The sequence below is a fragment of the Podarcis liolepis genome, assembly GCF_965112155.1.
Source record: "Podarcis liolepis genome assembly, chromosome: 3".
Taxonomy (NCBI): Eukaryota; Metazoa; Chordata; class Lepidosauria; order Squamata; family Lacertidae; genus Podarcis; species Podarcis liolepis.
The window spans coordinates 43,113,426-43,134,007 of record NC_139557.1 but is presented as its reverse complement, the minus strand read 5'-3'; the positions used below and the strand labels follow the sequence as shown (position 1 = coordinate 43,134,007).

General features: G+C 39.4%; 2 protein-coding genes across 9 annotated transcripts in view; one reads left to right on the top strand and one right to left on the bottom strand.

Annotated features, from left to right (window-relative positions):
* ME1 (malic enzyme 1) overlaps window positions 1–20,582 on the top strand; it is a 117,621-nt gene that overhangs the window by 26,195 nt on the left and 70,844 nt on the right. For all 3 annotated transcript variants that reach the window (XM_083497471.1, XM_083497470.1, XM_083497469.1), the window contains 2 exons: window positions 1,405–1,554; window positions 19,050–19,125. In XM_083497471.1, the coding sequence (XP_083353597.1) occupies window positions 1,405–1,554; window positions 19,050–19,125 (226 nt within the window). The remainder of the gene's footprint in view (window positions 1–1,404; window positions 1,555–19,049; window positions 19,126–20,582) is intronic.
* PRSS35 (serine protease 35) overlaps window positions 1–20,582 on the bottom strand; it is a 152,417-nt gene that overhangs the window by 66,200 nt on the left and 65,635 nt on the right. Inside the window, exon 1 of one of the 6 annotated variants that reach the window (XM_083497479.1) lies at window positions 17,240–17,388. The exons of the other annotated variants lie outside the window; for them this stretch is intronic. The gene's annotated coding sequence lies outside the window, so the exon portion shown is untranslated. Of the gene's footprint in view, window positions 1–17,239; window positions 17,389–20,582 lie in introns of those variants that run through there. 6 annotated transcript variants of the gene reach the window in all.

Sequence of the window (20,582 nt, the reverse complement as noted above, 5' to 3'; positions counted from 1 at the left end):
TGAACTGTCTGGCATAGTCTGCATTAGGTTATGCATAATACATTCTCCACCTGTCATTTTCCTATAGAAATGAAATGGTGTGTCCAAAAGGTTCATCCAGAAAAACTATATATCGTTCAGAATGAAAGATTATTAACTTGGTTGCTTTAGAGAGGGAAACCCTCCTGGATTTCAAATGTGTCTAAGACAGAGATGGAGGGGAGGTAAAAGTATTCATTGGACATGAAATAATGCACGTCTGGCAAACAATTCTGAAAATACCTAGGAAAAAATGAATGTGCAAAATGTTAGTTATTTTCCCATTTGATGGATAAAATGTTTATAGTGGGAATTTTACACTGCAATTATATACCTTTATTATCTGACACGTCTGGCCAGTGTCCAAATGAGCTTCTGCATTTGCAGTGGATATGATATGAAAGGCACAGAAATACAAGCAGCATCCTTGCTGAACATAAATGGGTTTGGTTCTGATCATTTTCTGATGGGAGACCACATGAGAAGCCTGAAAGGTGGGAGAAAATGTAATCAATGAAAAAGAAGCTTTAGAGGACCTTCCTTTTGATCACAGCTGCCAAGCACTGCTAACAGGTTGCTTCAGAAAGTCTCAGGACCTTTTGGAGCAACTTCTCCAGCAGCCTGAAGAACTGATGGTGATGTATGGGGGGGGGGAGGGGGAGGAGGAGGTCAGGGTAAGTAGAACCTCCATTATGACTACTGCAAAGTGCTTGTGTGTGCACTGGGATCTTTGGAACCATTTTTTAGTGTCTCTTTTTCTCCAAAGCGTTTCTATTTGAAACTGAATAGACATAAATGTTAGTTGAGCGAAGTAAAAAAAGAGATAGCAAAGTCATCATAGCAACCTCCTCAAACTTAACAGAGCAGTAGACACAGACAAATTATAGTTTCCAGGGATGGCTAACCTGTGGCCTTCCATATATTGTGGGACTGCAACTGCTACCAACTCCAGCCTACATGGCTAGTGATCAGGGATGATGGGAGCTGGGAGTCCAGCAACGTTTGGAAGGCCAAACCACTTTCCAAACCACAGGTTATCCACCCTTGGTTTATTAGAGTATATAATTGTGTGACAATTTGCATTCAGACTAGTGTTATTATTTATTTTTTGTCACCAAAGATATAAGGGGAATAAATTAAAGATAATAACAATAATAAAATTGTGATGCCACATAATGTCACATTTCCTGAGGCTTTTATTTCAATATGTATTTTTTTTATTTCCAGTCTGGTGGTGATATGGTATAGTTTATGTGCCTTGAACTTGAAAGAGACATCCTTTCAGAGATTAAAAATAGCTTTAATTGAAAAAATACCTATTTATATCTAATTCACTTTTGGTCTACATCTAGATGACTTTATAATTATATAATTCATTTTTCACAGATATATTCTGCTGATGAGCCTTCAGGATCGAAATGAAAAACTATTCTATAAAGTGCTGACTTCTGATATTGAAAGATTTATGCCTATTGTTTATACTCCCACTGTGGGTCTGGCATGCCAACAATATGGTATAGCATTTCGGAGGCCAAGGTATGTAAGGTTATCCTTCACATACAAGTAATTGTATCTTTCTTCCTCTTGGCTGGTTTCTACTCCCCCCACCACAGCATAGTTGAGTGTAATCCAAAACTGGAATCATTAGGATAATTCAAACTACATTAAGTGTACTTTTAGCATAGGTAAACTGTAATTTGTGTTGCACCACAAAAATAAACTGGTACTTCAGTGTTTTAATCATTCCTAAATTTTTTTAACATTGCCTAATTAAACTAGACTTGTTGAAGGACCAATAGTGTATGTTAATAAAAGGTAAAATAAAATATCCAACATTGATTTAATAATTTGAAAAATGTTAGCACTGTTAATGACAAAGGTGGATTACAGTTTCAAAATAAAAATTACAAAGGTCTGATTTTTGTAATTTATTTTTCTGTAAAAATGTTGAAATAAGAACTCTCAAAATCACTTTAAGATGCTATTATTGCCCTTGGCAACATCAGGCAGCCTCTGCAGTTCACATTTATTTTCCTTCCAGTTGTGTCAGTAGCCAAGTTTTTTCTTTCTTTCATTTTATCAGAGTTTTCTCATAGTATATTTATACAGTATCACTGTTTACAGTCATTCCCTTGGTTCTCTTTTAAGGGGCTATAAACTCCACTACTGAAATGTTTAAGCAACATAATGCGTAAAATGCTCAGAAGTCAATATTTTTAGACTTCATCTTAAAGGGAAAGATCTGCTGCTGTTTATAAATTTATAATCACTTCTGAAAATAAGTGAATCCATAATACTAATGGTAATTGTAATTCCTTATTCTAATCAGGGTTTTATAATTGTTGTATTAATGCTAGAAATATGAGGGAAACAACCCTACAAAGCACCCTTTCATTTTTGACTCTCTGATTGGTAACCTGAATCAGTTGAATTCCAGTGATGTGTGTGATATTATTGTGTTAAAATAATTTGCATAATTTGCACTGTATTGTCCTGGATAAATATGTATTATTGTTTTAAATGCTGTGATAGCAATAATTTGATAGTTGGGTGAATGAGGGCAGGGCTTTGGAACATTTTATGCTTCTTTGAGAAGAAAAAAAGTGCTACATGGAGCAGGCACTTTCCAGCACTGAAAAATATTCTGGTTAAGAACACCTTTCTGCCCCACGTGATCAAGGGAAAGGAGTGCCGAGATCCAGGCCAGCTCTGCAAGCTTGTGTTTCTGGAAGTGGCAGGCTCCCAACATTCTGTACATTATTGGCCTTGGAAGGAGCAGGAAGCCTAGGAGGAAGCACTTTTCTGGTCCATCTGATCCAGGATTGGATAGGACCTTGGAGACAGTCAGATTTCCACCCCATGATCAGGATCTAGTTGTGGTGTGAAATAGCTAGTGCTTTTCTCTTCCTCTTTTTGAAGTCACCAGCTCTCATTTGTCTGCTTCTTTGAGTAGAATATCTTCCATTGAACCTTATGATGTTAAACTACCCACAGCCACTATATCTCCACCATTATGTTGATTTGCACAGAGACAACATATTTCAGGCTAAACTCCCATGCCAGTCCTGATAGTGAGAGATTGCAGAAGGCTGTACTTTCTGCCAGGGCTTTTTTTTCCAGCTGGAACTTGGTTCTGGCAGCTCTCTGATGGGTGCCATTGCCATTATAAGAGAACAAGGGAGGCGTTCATGGTGAGTTCTGGCACCTCTTTTTTCTTGTAAAATAGCACTGCTGTCTATTCCAGGGAAATGACTGCTGTGGAGCAAGTACTGAGATATCTGAGGTCATCAGAGTAGAGCATGATTGTATATTTCTAAGAGGCCAATGGACTTTTCCTTTCCCAGGGCTATCTCCTGTGCTTAACTAGGATTGTTATTATTTATTATTACATTTATATCCCATCTTTCCTCCAAGGAGCTCAAGGTGGTGTTCATGATTCTTCTGCATCTCCATTTTATCCTCACAATAGACCTGTGAATTAGGTCAGGTCAGCATCATGCTGTGCAAATCTGTCAATTGTGTTACAGTTGTACACTGAGTTTTTATATAATCAATTATGGTGTGTTATGTCATTCAAAATGTGAATGAAGCTGCATATGTAGTGTTTAACTGAAAATATAGGTTAGTTACTAGCATGTTCCTGAGCATTTAGCTTTATTGAGGGCTTTTGACATAATATAATTTATTTCCATCTTTTGCCTCATGCCCATATTATTTTTTAAATATTGTTCCCCCCTTCTCATGAACCTGTTTTAACTACCCATCCCATAAACCAGTACTGTATAATAAAACTGAAGTCCCTCCTCAGCATTACTTAATTACCTCCGAATAGAGTAAATTGATGTTACCAAATGGGCATAATAGGTCGTCTAGATTTTTCTTGCTTATTTGAAGGGGGGGGCATCTTATTAAAATGAAAACATAAGCCATTTCCTTTCTGTATTAGTGTTTCAGGAAAATAGTGTAGAATATAGTATAAAAATGACAGAATAGCATAGTTATATCATTAGAAAGCCTCTAACTTGGGGATTGCTGTGGTATTTCTGGTATTAGTATCCCAGCAGATCCACAACTCTTTATAGATTTTTGCATTGGTAACTTATCTGATATTGAGATTAATTCCTGCTTTCCCTGTGTTTCATTAAAAAATGATTATATCACAAATCAACAATAAACTTAGGTATTTTTTCCCATCTACCGGTATGCAATAATTACAGTTTTGAAAACTACATATGTGTTGTGTTTTGAGCCAGATTTTCCAAACCCAACAAATGACAAGAGGTGTAATGTTACACTAGATTTCAGTTACATTCCCTTGCTTGTTAAGCTTTTTTTTTAAACCCATTTAGGCCAGGTCATAAAATATTTGTAATTCTTTACAATTTTGATGTACTCAGTCTGGCACAAATGCAGTTGTGATCAATGAAATGAAATCTGCTAGGGAAGCAGCCCCACTCCCCACTACCATTTCATTTATGGGACACAATCTGTCTCCATGCAGGAAGAGCATAGTCCTGCTGTCTTCACTTCATTCTTGGTCTGCATGTCACCACTGTGACAGGCCATTACAGGGAATGGGAGGCCTGCTCCAAGCTTTTGTTCACCTGACACTGTCACTGATCAGACACCTTGGGACCCACACCAGAAGGTATTCCAAGTAGCCTAACAGAGAGTGGGGGTCCTAACTGTTGTTGGGCAAGTTCAGGGCTCTTCTTACTTGAATGGGCAGTCTGGTTTAAAGATAAAAAAAGAGGACTGTCCTATACAAAATAAGATGCGTAACCACTAAAATTGGGTTATATAGGAATATGGAAGGTGTTCACATGCATCTCATTCTCTCTAATATTTTAGTGTGTTGTACAGTGGTGCCTCGCAAGACGAAAAGAATCCGTTCTGTGATTCTCTTCGTCTAGCGGTTTTTTCGTCTTGCGAAGCAAGCCCATTGACGGATTAGTGGATTAGCGCTATTAGCGGCTTTTAGCGGCTTATCTGCTGATAGGATCAGCTGATAAGCGGCTTAGTGGCTTAGAAAAGGGGGGGGGAGGGGAAAAAACCCGCAGGAACTCGCAAGGCATTGTCGTCTTGCGAAGCAAGCCCATAGGAAATTCGTCTTGTGAAGCACCTCCAAAATGGAAAACCCTTTCGTCTAGCGGGTTTTCCGTCTTGCGAGGCATTCGTCTTGCGGGGCACCACTGTACATATAAGAGGGAAAACAGGCCTCTGTTGTGTCTCTTAAGTTTCTTCCCTGCCACAGGTATTCAATAGTTCTTCCTCTCAAATGGTTTAAAGATGTAGGCGTAACACTTAACTTAATTAAATATCCTTACAGGATGTTAGATTTGTAGCTTCCTGACTTGTCTCTCCAAAGCTGCTAGACAAAATTATAGACCCAGACTTCTGCACTAGATTCTTTCCATCCAATGTTTTTTTATATAATATTTATTTTATGTTCTTGAATGACAGTGAATTCTTAGATATGAAACGTGCAGTAAATACATCAAAGTCAAGCTTTGTTTTGTTTACAATGTGGTTTGCATACATAGCTTTATTTTAACACTATAAAAGATCCTCATAGGAGTGCATCTAACATTATTGTTCTGTGATTTCCTTTAGCTTTCTTTTTCTTTTTAAGTTGTAAACCTGCAAGAAGGGGACCATAATCACTGATGTACACTACCCAGTGAATTATGATGCCTTTAACATAAAATATACTGATAACAGTTTCTTCTCGAAGGTTTGTGTGTGGGAGTTTGGCAGGACACTTTCACATGTGTTCTTTTCAGCTCCTTTCCCATGTCATTAAGCAAGGAAATGTAAGATCAGAAGCAGCTTTCTTGTATTTTAGTTTTTCTAGATGTTAATATGCATGCATTTATTTGACTAAAGAAAGATACGGGCATTTAATTTCATCTCTATCAAGACCCAGACCAGTAGTACTGAACTTGTCCCAATATTTAGCTGTACTCGAATAACTGTGACTGTGTACTGTTAGAATATTTAACTTTATCTCCTGGCTGTATATTTTTGTGTATCCTGTTGTAAGGTGCTTCTATAGTTTACTAGCAATCACAGCTTGATTTCTGCAAGCATGAATGCATTTCTGACTACTGCAAATGCATCCTTCTCCCAATACCATATTCTGAGCCTGGTGTGTGAACAGGGGACTCCCACAGTCCTTCATTTCCCCATGTATAGCTTTTTCCTTGTTCTCTGCCAAAGTGCTAGCCACTATTATGAGGTAGATTTTGTGTTCCAAGTTTTGAGTGAAAGGTATAAGATGTCTTACTTTAAGATCCCCCCCCCCATTGTGTCTTGGACTATTTATGAACTACATTTCAAATTTCTATGTTTTGTGAGAGAACTATATAAATGCTAATATAGTGGCTCCCTCACCCTGGAAATATTTACTGAGTGACTGTAGAGCTTTGTATTTTGTCAATTCTGCTTTTACTTTGAAAGCATCTTTCAATGTGAATGCTCCCATTGATAATCACTAGGTAGGTATTACATGATACCTCAACAGGTCAGTAGCCTTAAAATTTCTCATAACGCACAAGTTCAACAGTACAAACTGTTTCCCCTCCAGTATACAATGCACTACCTCTGTTTCTGTGTGTGGTCTACTATATAGAGTTCCCACAGCTGTTGGTTTCAGCATCTTGATTGTCAGTAATGACATGATTTTTAAAAATACACAGCTCTCTGGTTACAAACCAGAAATCTCATAGACTCTCTGTCACAGGGAACGAGCTTTCATAGTACAACCTGGGTATATTTCAAACACAAATAACTGATTTTGTTCCAATTAAAGTTCTACATGATTTGTTTAAAGGAGATTAAAGCCAGTTGTGCCACCAAAGTGTTAGTGTGCACCTGTCAAACAACATATCCTTTGTGTCTGTAAATTGATGCTGGTCTCGTAGAAAGCTATACTTTCTAATTTCAGTGGTGCCAAGAGGGGACAGGGATGTCAGCTAACCTAAAATACAGTGGTACCTCGGGTTAAGTACTTAATTCGTTCCGGAGGTCTGTTCTTAACCTGAAACTGTTCTTAACCTGAAGCACCACTTTAGCTAATGGGGCCTCCTGCTGCCGCTGTGCTGTCGCTGCACGATTTCTGTTCTCATCCTGAAGCAAAGTTCTTAACCCGAGGTAGTATTTCTGGGTTAGCAGAGTCTGTAACCTGAAGCGTATGTAACCTGAAGTGTATGTAACCTGAGGTACCACTATATAAGCAAATACTGGCTGGTAATTCATGCTCAAAGGTATATCCTGCTAATAGTCTAAAAAGGAGTAGTATAGCAGCTTCTTAGGAGTACAGGCAACTTCCCACTTACGCGGGAGTTATGTTCAGGGCCCCCGCAGAGCTTTGTTGAGGCTGCTTAGCCCCCCTTCCTAACAGCTGACACATGGGGTAATTCATCCACCGCCGCTTTGTAGCATCAGCAAACCCCGCTGCCCCTCAGGCTCACAAGGAGATCCTTCCCACAGGTGTCATCTAGTCCAACCCCTGCAGTGCAGGAATCTTTTGCCCAATGTGGGGCCCGAACCCATGACCCTGAGATGAAGAGTTGTGATTATTTTTATGATATAAAATGGAAGTCGAAAGCAACCACGTATCCACCAGTTCCTGGGTTGTAGGTTATTTTTGTTCACTCAAATACACACAAGTACACACAAGCAGCTAGCTTGCGTATAGTAGCTAAACCTACAAGTTGAGCTATGTTCCCTTCCAGAGAAATTGTCATGCTGCCATTAGGTAAAATGCTTCTGCTGCTCTGTTTATGTAACTGGAATATATATATATATGGGGTGCCTCATTTAGCTGCACATGAATGATATTGCTACTGTAGAATTGCGCAGTAGTTTGAGCTGGCAGAGTATAGAAGAGAAGAATCTGTGCTTAACCATGTATCTGGTATGAAAAATGCAAAAACACTAGCTGTTGTAACTGAAATTTCCAATGTACAGTGATATAAGAAATGCTGTCATATGTGGGACAATTCTTGTTGCCTTATTTAAAGGTTATCTTTGCCATAAATCAAGTTGGGGGGGGAGAGAAGAATTCCCCTATAAAATAGCAGCTCTTTGAGGGAGTCTCCCCACTACCACCTTTTTCAAGCTGCAAGTTTAGGTGTGGGAAAGTTCAATGGAACTTTTTCGTTAAGATGCCAAAAACAACTTCTTTGCCCCGTCTATGGAACACCCAGGTGTTTCAAGTTTATTAGCAAGATCAGTGTAAGGAAAAATCATGACCAAGTATTCCATTGCTTAGTTTTGGAAACTTCTGAAAAGTGAGGAGGCTAAACATTAGGATTGCATTTCCATTTGTAATATGGAAAGCAAGTTCAATTATTTGCATCAACGAAATCTTGAGCAATAATTGGAAATCAGCAGGGCAGGGGGAAACTATCATCATTTGGAACTTAAACTACTGAAGAAAATATATTCCATTTTAGAATAATCCTTAAATTTTATATTTAATACCTTCTGCATTTACTGAGTGTGAATCTGTAGACTAAACCAAAAGATAGAGCATGTTCTGCTATCCCTTCCCTGTCCAAATTCTGTTAGGATCAGGAGCAGATATGTGGTTCACAAACTTCCTCTCCTAGAAAGAGGGGTTTCTATTGTATTTTGTAGGAGGTGATCCTATGTTCAAATGTGGTATCTTTCAGTTAGGGAATCACCTTATATACATGAAAGTGGTGTCTGAATTAAAGCCTGGTACTGTATCTGTTCCTTATCATTATGCACACAAAAGTGAGGGAGAATTGCATCTTGGACTGATGAATGAGTGCAGTATAATTTGTTAGGCTTGATCTATGTTGTCTTGTTTAATGTATCATTGCCATTAGATGAGACCCCATGTAGTGCAATGTAGCATCATGCAATGGGGCTTCTCCTTCCTCTCTTCCCAACTACAGCCTCCACTTGCTCCACCTAAACAACTTGGGGAGAGTGGGGACCCTCTGAAGCAGATTTTGGGGACATGTTGGCTGGAAGGGGAAGAGAAGAAAAATGGAAAGACCTGTTGCACAAGTGGATTTCTGTTGCATAAGCGGGCAATCATATTTTAATGTCACCCTGCATTCTGAGAAGCCTGACAAAGTAGCATTACTTTTGGGATGTATCATGTGGCTAGGTCTCTCTCACCCTCCCAGAAAAGGCAATTTGGGAATGCTTGTGTGCATTTTGCATAAATTATTGCATCAAAATACACAGGCTTGGTTTGCATGTCACATTAAACCATGGTTTAAATAAAACTATGGTTTAATGTGAACAAGTGGCATGCTTAGGATTGCATTGTTAGAATATAATTACAAATCAAGTAAAAAACACTGCATGAGGCGTCTTTGTTAAAGGGATAGGGAACCTATGGCTCTTCGGATTTTGGACTACAACTCCCATCATCCATGACAACTGTCCATGTTGACAAGGGTTAACAGGAGTTTGAGTTCAATATTTGGAGGGCTACAGCTTCCTAATCTCAGCTCTGTTATTTCCCTTTTTGTTTTCTGATATTTTGTTGCACCTGGTTATAGGGGATGATCATGTGTGATGGTTGATATTTTTCAGTTTTCATCAAATGTTTGTGGTAGGTACAGATGAAGACTATATATAGAGAGATGTTTGGAAATTTATTTGGAAAAGTATGGAGTATAAGTACATTATATTCTCTAATGAATTAGGGTTGATTTTTTATTGACTCTGGGCCAGATAAAGTCCAGATGCTTAGTCCTTTCAAATGTTACCTTAGGAATTCATCCAATTTCTTTTTTAAAATTTCCATGGCAAGGTTTTGACAGTCTATTGGGTCAATGACTCACTAATATATTTTAATGAAGTCATAATTAAAATATACTCTGTGTGATAACCAGCATAAAAATCAGCAATAAAATGAAATAATTTATACAATTTATAGAGTTTTCTACCTGCTCATGTTACACATATTAGGTGGATAAGGGGAATTATGTGAAGGAAGCAGGACTGCAAAATCTTGAATATTCATCAGTGGCTCAGTGTGATTCCAGAAGACTGAATATTTTATAAATGCCTCTGAAGGAGCAGTAGTTAGTGGATGGCATCCTGAATAGATTGGTAATTTTACTGTGAGTTAAAAATAAAAATGAAGGCAACTGATAGGATGGCATTAAATTGTGAATGTAGATAAAAAATCATGTTTTTGTCCTGACATATTTACCTGCCATGCTGACATATTATCTATGTAATAATATGTCATCATGGGGTGCCCTTAACACTGTCAAGCATAAAGTTTAGGACTGATTTATTTCTATAACTTTTTACATATGCTTAGTGTTACATACACTACACATCTGCCCCCATGCATGCTGTCAACTCCGTCATTCATATTTCAGAAGGAATAATCCATAAGGCAAGCAATGGAGAGAAGCTCTTCCTCTTACCCTTATGCCAGACTGGGCTAGGTCAAGTAGCAGAGGCAACAGGAATAAGGTGGTTGGCTATGTCAACATACTTCTGGGCAAACCTCAAATGATCTCCAAGGCCAGTTTGCAACACATTACAATGCAAAATGAAACAGGACCCATCCAGCAGCCCTTGTTCCATTTCCTTTTGATGGCACAGCCCAGAGGTTCCTTCTCTTTCTTTTTGTAGTTTCAGGATTACTTCTTTGCTTGTATCATTGCCACAGCTTACATGGTTATACAGTGGTACCTCTACGAACTTAATTCGTTCTGGAGGTCCGTTCTTAACCTGAAACTGTTCTTAACCTGAGGTACCACTTTAGCTAATGGGGCCTCCCGCTGCCGCTGCGCCATTTCCGTTCTCATCCTGAGGTAAAGTTCTCAACCCGAGGTACTACTTCCGGGTTAGCGGCGTCTGTAACCTGAAGTGTCTCTAACCCAAGGTGTCTGTAACCCGAGGTACCACTGTACAGGAGAAGAGCTAATTCAACAGAATGCTGTTCTGGAGTCCTTTATCTGCTACTCTATCCCCATGTTCTTATTTGCCAGTGGGGTCTTTTTGCTGTCCCAGTTCAGCCTTCCAATAGTGTCCCTAACTTCCAAGATTATCCACTCAGGCCCTCAGCAGCACATAGAGTTCTGGATTTAGCTGTCAGCACATTCTCAGACTCTCACTCCAGGGGTTGCCCCAGGTCCTCAGCAGCTTGGAAGATTTCCAATGAGCCTCTGTAGTAGAGAAAGGTCCTAGCAATCTGGGCCAAACTCCAAGACCTGTCAGCACTAGTTCCTGCAACCTCTCTTAATAGCCTCACCCCCTCCTTCCTGGAAAAGCAAGCATCAGAGTCTGTCTTTTTTTTTTTTTAAGACAAATGTCCCCCCACCATAACATCATGTGCCATGAGTCTAGATGTGCCAAGGAAACCCCTGTTCCTCAATCTGTCTGATTTCCCTTATCTCCAGTCACGCCACAGTCAGTGTTTACTTTGTGCCTGCCTCTGGGAGCTCATATTCTAATAGTGTTCCATTGCAAACAGGTTTTCTGAGTCTGTCCATTATGGAATGGCTTTGCCAGTTAATAATGAATGGTTAGTATAGTATTCACTGTTTTCAAGTACCAAGTTTACTATTTTGAAACAGATTGGTCTTTCCAGTATTGCTTGGGGGGTTTCAGTACTTTGTCTCTGTGTCCATCTTGCTTATTGCCACTGATGAGCAAACAAAAGAGATGGACTGTTCTAAACCTTCCTCATAATTATGTCACATACCACAGCTTTGCAGTGTAAAAATTAATCAAACACAAAGTGTTGTTTGTCTGGTGCCTAGGTTTGATGCTACTGGAACAAAATGTAATAACAGTGTTTGACCCAAAAGTGATCAGACTTGTTTAATTTGGAGCTCAAATTTTATTTCTAAAATATATTGAAAAATATGTTTTTACTTAAATTGCAAAGTAGGCTTTTTTGTTTTGTTTTCTGTGTTAGAATAAATGTAAACCACAGCTAGCAACTGAATTAATACTGTGAGTTACTTCCACAATGATGTTAACAATACAAAGTACACTGCAGTGGTACCTCGGGTTACAGACGCTGGAGGTTACAGACTCCGCTAACCCAGAAATAGTACCTCGGGTTAAGAACTTTGCTTCAGGATGAGAACACAAATCTCGTAGCAGTGCAGCAGCAGGAGGCCCCATTAACTAAAGTGGTACCTCAGGTTAAGAACAGTTTCAGGTTAAGAACGGACCTCCTGAACGAATTAAGTTCTTAACCCAAGGTACCACTGTACTTGCCTCAGACTTTAGTTTGGAACTCTTGCTACTGGACAGTGGCTTTGTGGCTCTGCCCCACCCCAGTGGCTGCTACTTCTAAACCAAAATTGGAGATCATAGTGTGAAATGGGTTTGGAGGCAAAATATAGCTTGACCATTGCATCTGAAGTTCTGAACCAACATGTGTATGCTACAGGGAATGTTCACAGTTCTTTTGATTCAATCCTAAAAATATGTACTCTTAGTAAATATGTTTAGGTTTGAAGACTAGTAGCCCTATCCTCTGTATTATTACTGTCAAGTGGACTGACACTGTTTAGCTTTCAGTGGACTGATTTCTTCATTTTTATTGCATCATGGGATCCATTTTCTTGTGGCTGAGTTGTATGCTGTGTGGGAGCCAGATGGAAAAGGCAAATTACTTTGTTACTTCTCTCAGCAGTACTGCCTTCCTGGTAATGCATAAATCAGACTCAAGTTCTAGAGGTGCCAGAAAGAAAGGTTCCAAGGATATTTCAACATCACTGATGTCCTGCTCCTTTTTTAGTGCAATTTTTGTATTAGGAGATCTACCACAGCATAATGTGCAAGAGCAGTTATCTTCTCTCTATGCCAACATTGTTTTTTCCTTCTCATGTCAAAACGAATTGATTACAATGATCTGCTGACAAGCACAAATAACTACAAGTGACCCCAACCATGCCATAAAAGTATTAATACTAATAGATAGAACAAGATAATTGATTAGAAACAAAATTAAGGGTAAAAAATACACTGGAAAATGATAAATTATCATCAGTTTATCATCACCTTCCATGTAAATGACCTAATTGGCTCATTTTGAGGTTGTTTGTTTTTTAAATTCCAGCCTGAAAAGTCTTCTCTGGATAGAATTACTTCTTAGCAGAGAAATTGCAGATTGCTTTAAAGGCTAATGCAGGCTAAAATGTTACAGGAGTCGTCTGGGATTCTCTTTTCCCAAGAGCTGCCCAAACCTGAGTTGTTAATCTAGAGGACAGAACAGTTTTACTTCCAGTGAAATATTCTGAAAATAATCTAAAAACAACAAAGAATCCTATAACACTTTAAGGATTAACAAGTTTATTAAGGCATGTTTTGTGCACTAGAATCCATTTCTGGAGAAACAAGATGTGTTTTGTGTGTTTATGATAGATACATGTAATCTCCAAATTAGGAGCCAGTGACAGACCATAGATTATAAGAAGCATTTATGAGTGGAGGCAAATGTGGCTTGACAATCTTGATGTTTGATATCAAATTTTCAAAAATAGTTATTATAATATTGTGGCAATTTTTGATCCTAAGACAATAAGACACTTAACTTGCCTTCCCCACAAGTGTATACCGATGGACTTGTCCTGTTTGAAGTTGTGACTCCAATGAGCACCAACTGATGCTAAGGATTTTTTTGTTTGAAAAACTTATTGCATTTGGGAAACTGTTAGATACTACAAGAACATAGGAAACTGCCTTATACCAAGTCAGACCATTGAGCCATCTAGGATAGACTTCTCCATAGGGTCTTGTACAGAAGTTTTTTCTAGCCCTACTTGGACATGTTGGGTATCAAACCTGAGATCTTCTGGCTGGGTTTCCTCAGCCACCCTGGGTGGCTTATAGCATATATAGAAACACAGTAAAACATCAAACATTTTGTTGTTGTTGTTGTTGTTGTTTAGTCGTTTAGTCGTGTCTGACTCTTCGTGACCCCATGGACCAGAGCACGCCAGGCACCCCTGTCTTCCACTGCGTCCCGCAGCTTGGTCAGACTCATGTTTGTAGCTTTGAGAACACTGTCCAACCATCTCGTCCTCTGTCGTCCCCTTCTCCTTGTGCCCTCCATCTTTCCCAGCATCAGGGTCTTTTCCAGGGAGTCTTCTCTTCTCATGAGGTGGCCAAAGTATTGGAGCCTCAGCTTCACGATCTGTCCTTCCAGTGAGCACCCAGGGCTGATTTCCTTAAGAATGGATACGTTTGATCTTCTTGCAGTCCATGGGACTCTCAAGAGTCTCCTCCAGCACCATAATTCAAAAGCATCAATTCTTCGGCGATCAGCCTTCTTTATGGTCCAGCTCTCACTTCCATACATCACTACTGGGAAAACCATGGCTTTAACTATATGGACCTTTGTTGGTAAGGTGATGTCTCTGCTTTTTAAGATGCTGTCTAGGCTTGCCATCGCCTTTCTCCGAAGGAGCAGGCGTCTTTTAATTTCGTGACTGCTGTCACCATCTGCAGTGATCATGGAGCCCAAGAAAGTAAAATCTCTCACTGCCTCCATTTCTTCCCCTTCTATTTGCCAGGAGGTGATGGAACCAGTGGCCATTATCTTCGTTTTTTTGATGTTGAGCTTCAGACCATATTTTGCGCTCTCCTCTTTCACCCTCATTAAAAGGTTCTTTAATTCCTCCTCACTTTCTACCATCAAGGTTGTGTCATCTGCATATCTAAGGTTGTTGATATTTCTTCCGGCGATCTTAATTCCGGCTTGGGATTCATCCAGCCCAGCCTTTTGCATGATGAATTCTGCATATAAGTTAAATAAGCAGGGGGACAATATACAGCCTTGCCGTACTCCTTTCCCAATTTTGAACCAATCAGTTGTTCCATATCCAGTTCTAACTGCAGCTTCTTGTCCCACATAGAGATTTCTCAGGAGACAGATGTGGTGATCAGGCACTCCCATTTCTTTAAGAACTTGCCATAGTTTGCTGTGGTCGACACAGTCAAAGGCTTTTGCATAGTCAATGAAGCAGAAGTAGATGTCTTTCTGGAACTCTCTAGCTTTCTCCATAATTCAGGATGTCTGGCTCAAGGTCAGCAACCATACTACCTGGGGTATACGAGACATCCATTTCTTTCTGGTATAGTTCCTCTGTGTATTCTTGCCACCTCTTCTTGATGTCTTCTGCTTCTGTTAGGTCCTTTCCACTTTTGTCTTTTATTATGGAAATCTTTGTACGAAATGTTCCTTTCATATCTCCAATTTTCTTGAACAGATCTCTGGTTTTTCCCATTCTATTGTTTTCTTCTATTTCTTTGCATTGCTCATTTAAAAAGGCCTTCTTGTCTCTCCTTGCTATTTTTTGGAAATCTGCATTCAATTTCCTGTATCTTTCACTAACTTCCTTCGCATTTTGCTTGCCTTCTCTCCCCCGCTATTTGTAAGGCCTCGTTGGACAGCCACTTTGCTTTCTTGCATTTCCTTTTCATTGGGATGGTTTTAGTTGCTGCCTCTTGTATAATGTTACGAGCCTCCATCCATAGTTCTTCAGGCACTCTCTCCACTAAATCTAAATCCTTAAACCTGTTCCTCACTGTGTATTCATAAGGGATTTGACTTAGATTGTATCTTACCGGCCCAGTGGTTTTTCCTACTTTCTTCAGTTTAAGCTTCAATTTTGCTATAAGAAGCTGATGATCTGAGCCACAGTCAGCTCCAGGTCTTGTTTCTGCTGACTGTATAGAGCTTCTCCATCTTTGGCTGCAGAGAATATAATCAATCTGATTTCGATGCTGCCCATCTGGTGATGTCCATGTGTAGAGTCGTCTCTTGTGTTGTTGGAAAAGCGTGTTTGTGATGACCAGCTTGTTCTTCTTGCCATCTCATTTTTGACCACATCCAACTTACCAAGGTTCATGGTGCTTACATTCCAGGTTCCTATGCAATATTTTTCTTTACAGCATTGGACTTTCCTTTCGCTTCCAGGCATATCCGCAACTGAGCGTCCTTTCGGCTTTGGCCCAGCCGCTTCATCAGCTCTGAATCTACTTATACTTGTCCTCCGCTCTTCCTCAGTAGCATGTTGGACGCCTTCCGACCTGAGGGGCTCATCTTCCGGCGTCATAACTTTTATATGCCTGTTGTCTTTGTCCATGGAGTTTTCTTGGCAGGGATACTGGAGTGGCTTGTCGGTTCCTGCTCCAGGTGGATCACGTTTGGTCAAAACTCTCCACTATGACCTGTCCATCTTGGGTGGCCCTGCACGGCATAGCTCATAGCTTCTCTAAGTTATTCAAGCCCCTTCGCCACGGCAAGGCAGTGATCCATGAATGGGCATCAAACATTAAAATGTTCTTTACTTGATCCTTGGAATGTTGTATCTAAAATGATTATCTCATCTCTAGCACATTTCAATTCTACTGCCAGCTTGAACGTTTTCCTAGCTAAATGGGTTGCATTGTTTTAACCTCTTTTCATAAAATAGATTTTCAATTACTGGGAGGATATATTTCATATTTTACATAAAAGAAAAGTTTTTCTTTATACTTGTTTGGGTTTGAATTCATCTTTCTTAGGTGCCCGAAGCAGGACAATGTATTTCATATAATACCTCAGAAGTGTCTGGGCAGTGTGATCTTTTAATTCTAGAAATTCTAGACCCTTTTAATTCTAGAAAAACCTAATAATTTCATTGTAACAATGTGGCTTAGAAATCAGGGTGGGAGGGGTCATGAGAAGTTTAATTTTAAACACCCAATAAAATCTTATGAATTTTAGAAGATCCTGCAGTAAATACTCACATTATGATGCTGTAGTGATAAATTGTATTTATTGCTGTGACTTACTTAGACAGTCTAAGAAGATGCCTGGGAATATTCCCATGAGAATGTCATGAACACGAATTTAGCCTAATATGGTTTGGGTTCTCCATTTCTGGCACAAGGCTGAAATAAGTCTGCAAATATTAGTATCCTACAAAAAGCAACAAAAGTGTTACTACCCTGCTAAGATATTAATGGCTAGCACTTCCATGGACCCCCTTTTAAAAATTGGTATTACATTGGCTACTTTCCAGTCCTTGGGTGTATTTTTGTTAGAAGACCAGCAATTTCAGATTTGAATTCTTTAAGAACTATTTAAGTGGATCCTGTCTAGACACAGTCATTGGTATCAAAAACCCAGAGAGTTTGCAAGAGAATCAGCAGCATTCCCCCATCTCACTCCTGACAAACACATATAAATAGCTTTAAAAATACATACTGTATAATGAAGATAAGGTCAAATTCAGGTTTCTGTATCTGGAAAAAACATGCTAAAAGTTATAATTAGGCTGCGATGTTGTACTCGTTTACCTAATAGTAAGTCCCATGGACATCAATAGGGTTTATTTCTGAGGAGTCATATACTGGATTGCATTGTTAGCCAAAGCTTTTTACTGCACTGTAGAATTTATGGAAATACGTGTGATCATTTATATTTTTACAATGAATCACCTACATTTCCCCCTTCATTTAAACTGGACCACATATTTCCCATATGCATAAATCCTGTTACATAATTATCTGTTGAGTTACGTAAGTTTGTTATCAAAACAGTAGGTTTGCTGAAGTCATGGTCTTTTCTATTACAGTGCAGGGGTCCCCTTGTTTTTTCCTGGTTGTATAAAATTCATTGCATTTTGCATACCGTGTTACAATCTCTCTTAACTTTAGTTAGTTTTTAATGTTGATAAAAAGTCTCCAAAGTTGGAACTCTTGCTATTTCAACTTTCCTGTATACAGATGTATACAGTTATTAGTTTGATTCACAGAACACATTTCCAGATTGTTCTTAGGAGTTCTATTTGCCACACTTATTTGCAATCTGTGAACTTTTTAAAAAGAAAGGTAAGAATTTTGAGTTTTAAATGATATTGCATAGCTATTCATGCCAGTTTGGGTGGGGGAAAGAAAAATAAATTGTCTTTTATTTTCCCTATCGCTTCTGACCCTCCCACCTATTGCTGAGTAGGGTTGTGGCTAGCCCTGTTTTTCAAAACTGTGCCCTGCTCACTGTTTTGCATTGCCTTCCTTGCTTCTTGCCACTCTCTAATCCTGTTTTTGTGGGATGAGAGAAAGTTTCAGAATCATATTGGCTCTCCCCTTCAGAAGAGGGGCATTGCTTTTTAGGGTTTCTCCATGTCACCAAGTGCCATGGGCTGGTTTGCTCTTGTAGCAAAGTTGTTCCTAAGTTCAGCACATTATGGGGATAAATGATGTCCATTCACATATGTAAAAGTAAAGGGGTACACTTTTGGGGTACGGGCTGAACCTATTTCTCTTCTGGTGATCTCAGTGCCTGAAGTAAGAAATAAATATTGCCTTAGCTATGTCTCAGATTACAGTTTCTTTTATGTTGTCCATGGAACTCAATGAAATTCACAGGGAACCATGCCATCCTTAGTCTGTGTATCCCCATCCTGGGTTCCATTTTTTGGTCATGCTGTGGGAAGGAATGTTGGGAACTTGTGTTACGTCTGTAGCCTATTGTCATGATGTGTGAGTATGTGTATAGGAAGAACAGGTAAACATGAAATGCATTTCTGTGTGATCTGCACAGTCACATCCCTGCTACAGAATTCCTGACATTGTTAGGCTGGGCTATCCCATGCATATTGACCTTACTGCAGTAGTGTCCCTGCTTGTTTTGTCAAGCTTTACCACATAGCAGTGCCAACCACTCACTTATATGGGAGAAACAAAATTAAAAAAAATCCTTCCAGTAGCACCTTAGAGACCAACTAAGTATGTTATTGGTATGAGCTTTCGTGTGCATGCACACTTCTTCAGATATGGGAGAAAAATCCTAGATGTACATGTGTCTAAATTCATCCTCTGACTCTAGTGATATTCTGTGGAAACCCCCCCCCCCCCCGTGACAATCAATTCTGCCTAGCCCTATCCTCGGTTCTTGGTTATTTGTGTTTCCAGCATGTGACATCATGTGTGTGTGCATATGATACCAATGATTTAAAAAGGGAAAGCTTCATGCCTGAAAAGGCTAGTTTTAAATTTAAATTATTTTCTTACAGAGGACTCTTCATCACTCCCCATGATCGAGGACATGTTGGAACACTGCTTAAAGCATGGCCTGAAGCTGTCATCAAGGTAGGTTCTTTAGCTACAAGTAATATGTGTCAGGTCTCTGGATGACTAAAATAATAATATAAGCCAGAGCTGAACTATATGATTAGCAGAATGATCTGGTGTAGATTGTGAGTAGGTAGAGGACTGTATATTCGAATACCACCAAACAAAAATAAAGTATTAATCCAAATGTATGTTATGAATCATTGGAAGTAAATTGAAAATCTAATCTATTACAGGTTTGCCACAGGTCCCTTACTACTACACATGAAATATTCATAAAAAGTGGCCACCTCGAATAGTACACAGTTACTGATCTATGCAGAATACTAGTTTCATAGAATCATAGAATCATAGAATCATAGAATCATAAAATCATAGAGTTGGAAGAGACCACAAGGGCCATCGAGTCCAACTCCCTGCCAAGCAGGAAACACCATCAGAGCACTCCTGACATATGGTTGTCAAGCCTCTGCTTAAAGACCTCCAAAGAAGGAGACTCCACCACACTCCTTGGCAGCAAATCCCACTGTCGAACAGCTCTTACTGTCAGGAAGTTCTTCCTAATTTTTAGGTGGAATCTTCTTTCTTGTAGTTTGCATCCATTGCTCCGTGTCCGCTTCTCTGGATTTTACTGTGGTTTTTTATGCCTTAAATCTTTAACATGGACCTCCCTCACTTTTTTCTTTTCACTGTTGGAATTGAGGTCACTGTAGAATTTACACATTTGCTAACAATTTATTTGTTTATTTAAAATATTTATATACCACTCTTCACCTAAATGATACCAGAGTGGTTTATAATATATACACCTTATGCAATAAAATCCATGTATTAAAATATTGAAAAACATAACAAAATTCAAACCACTGTAGCCAATAGTTAGAACCAAGCAAGGAATTAAGAGCCAGCAACACTTGGGTGAAAAGATGAGTTAAACAGGCACTAAAAACTCATCAAATTTGTTGCCTGCCTTATTTTAGAGGGAAGGGAATTCCATAAGCCTGGCATCACTATGGGAAACTCCGTCTCCCAGGATGCTGCATAATTTGCCTCATCAGGCAGTGGTACAACCAACAGAGCCTCCTATGAATATCTCAGCACATGGGAAGAGATGTATGGGAGTGGGCATTCTTTCAGATATCCGGGCACCAAGTTGTTGTAAAGGGGCATATGTGTCATCTTCAATTTGGCTTGGTAGCAATTTGGCAGCCAGTGCATTTCCTTCAAGACTGGTGTAATATGATCATGGTAGTTGCCCCACTTGGCAGCCTAGCTTACCTCAGTTTGAACCAGCTTCAAGAGAAGCTGTGCATAGAGCATATTACAGTAATCCAGTCTTTAGGTGACCAACATGTGGGTCACTGTTGCTAGGCCACAGTGGTAGCTGCTTGGCACACCAGCCAAAGCTTATAAAATGTTCTGCTAGCCACTGAAGTCACTTGTGCCTCCAGCTACATTAACTAGTGCATCTTTCC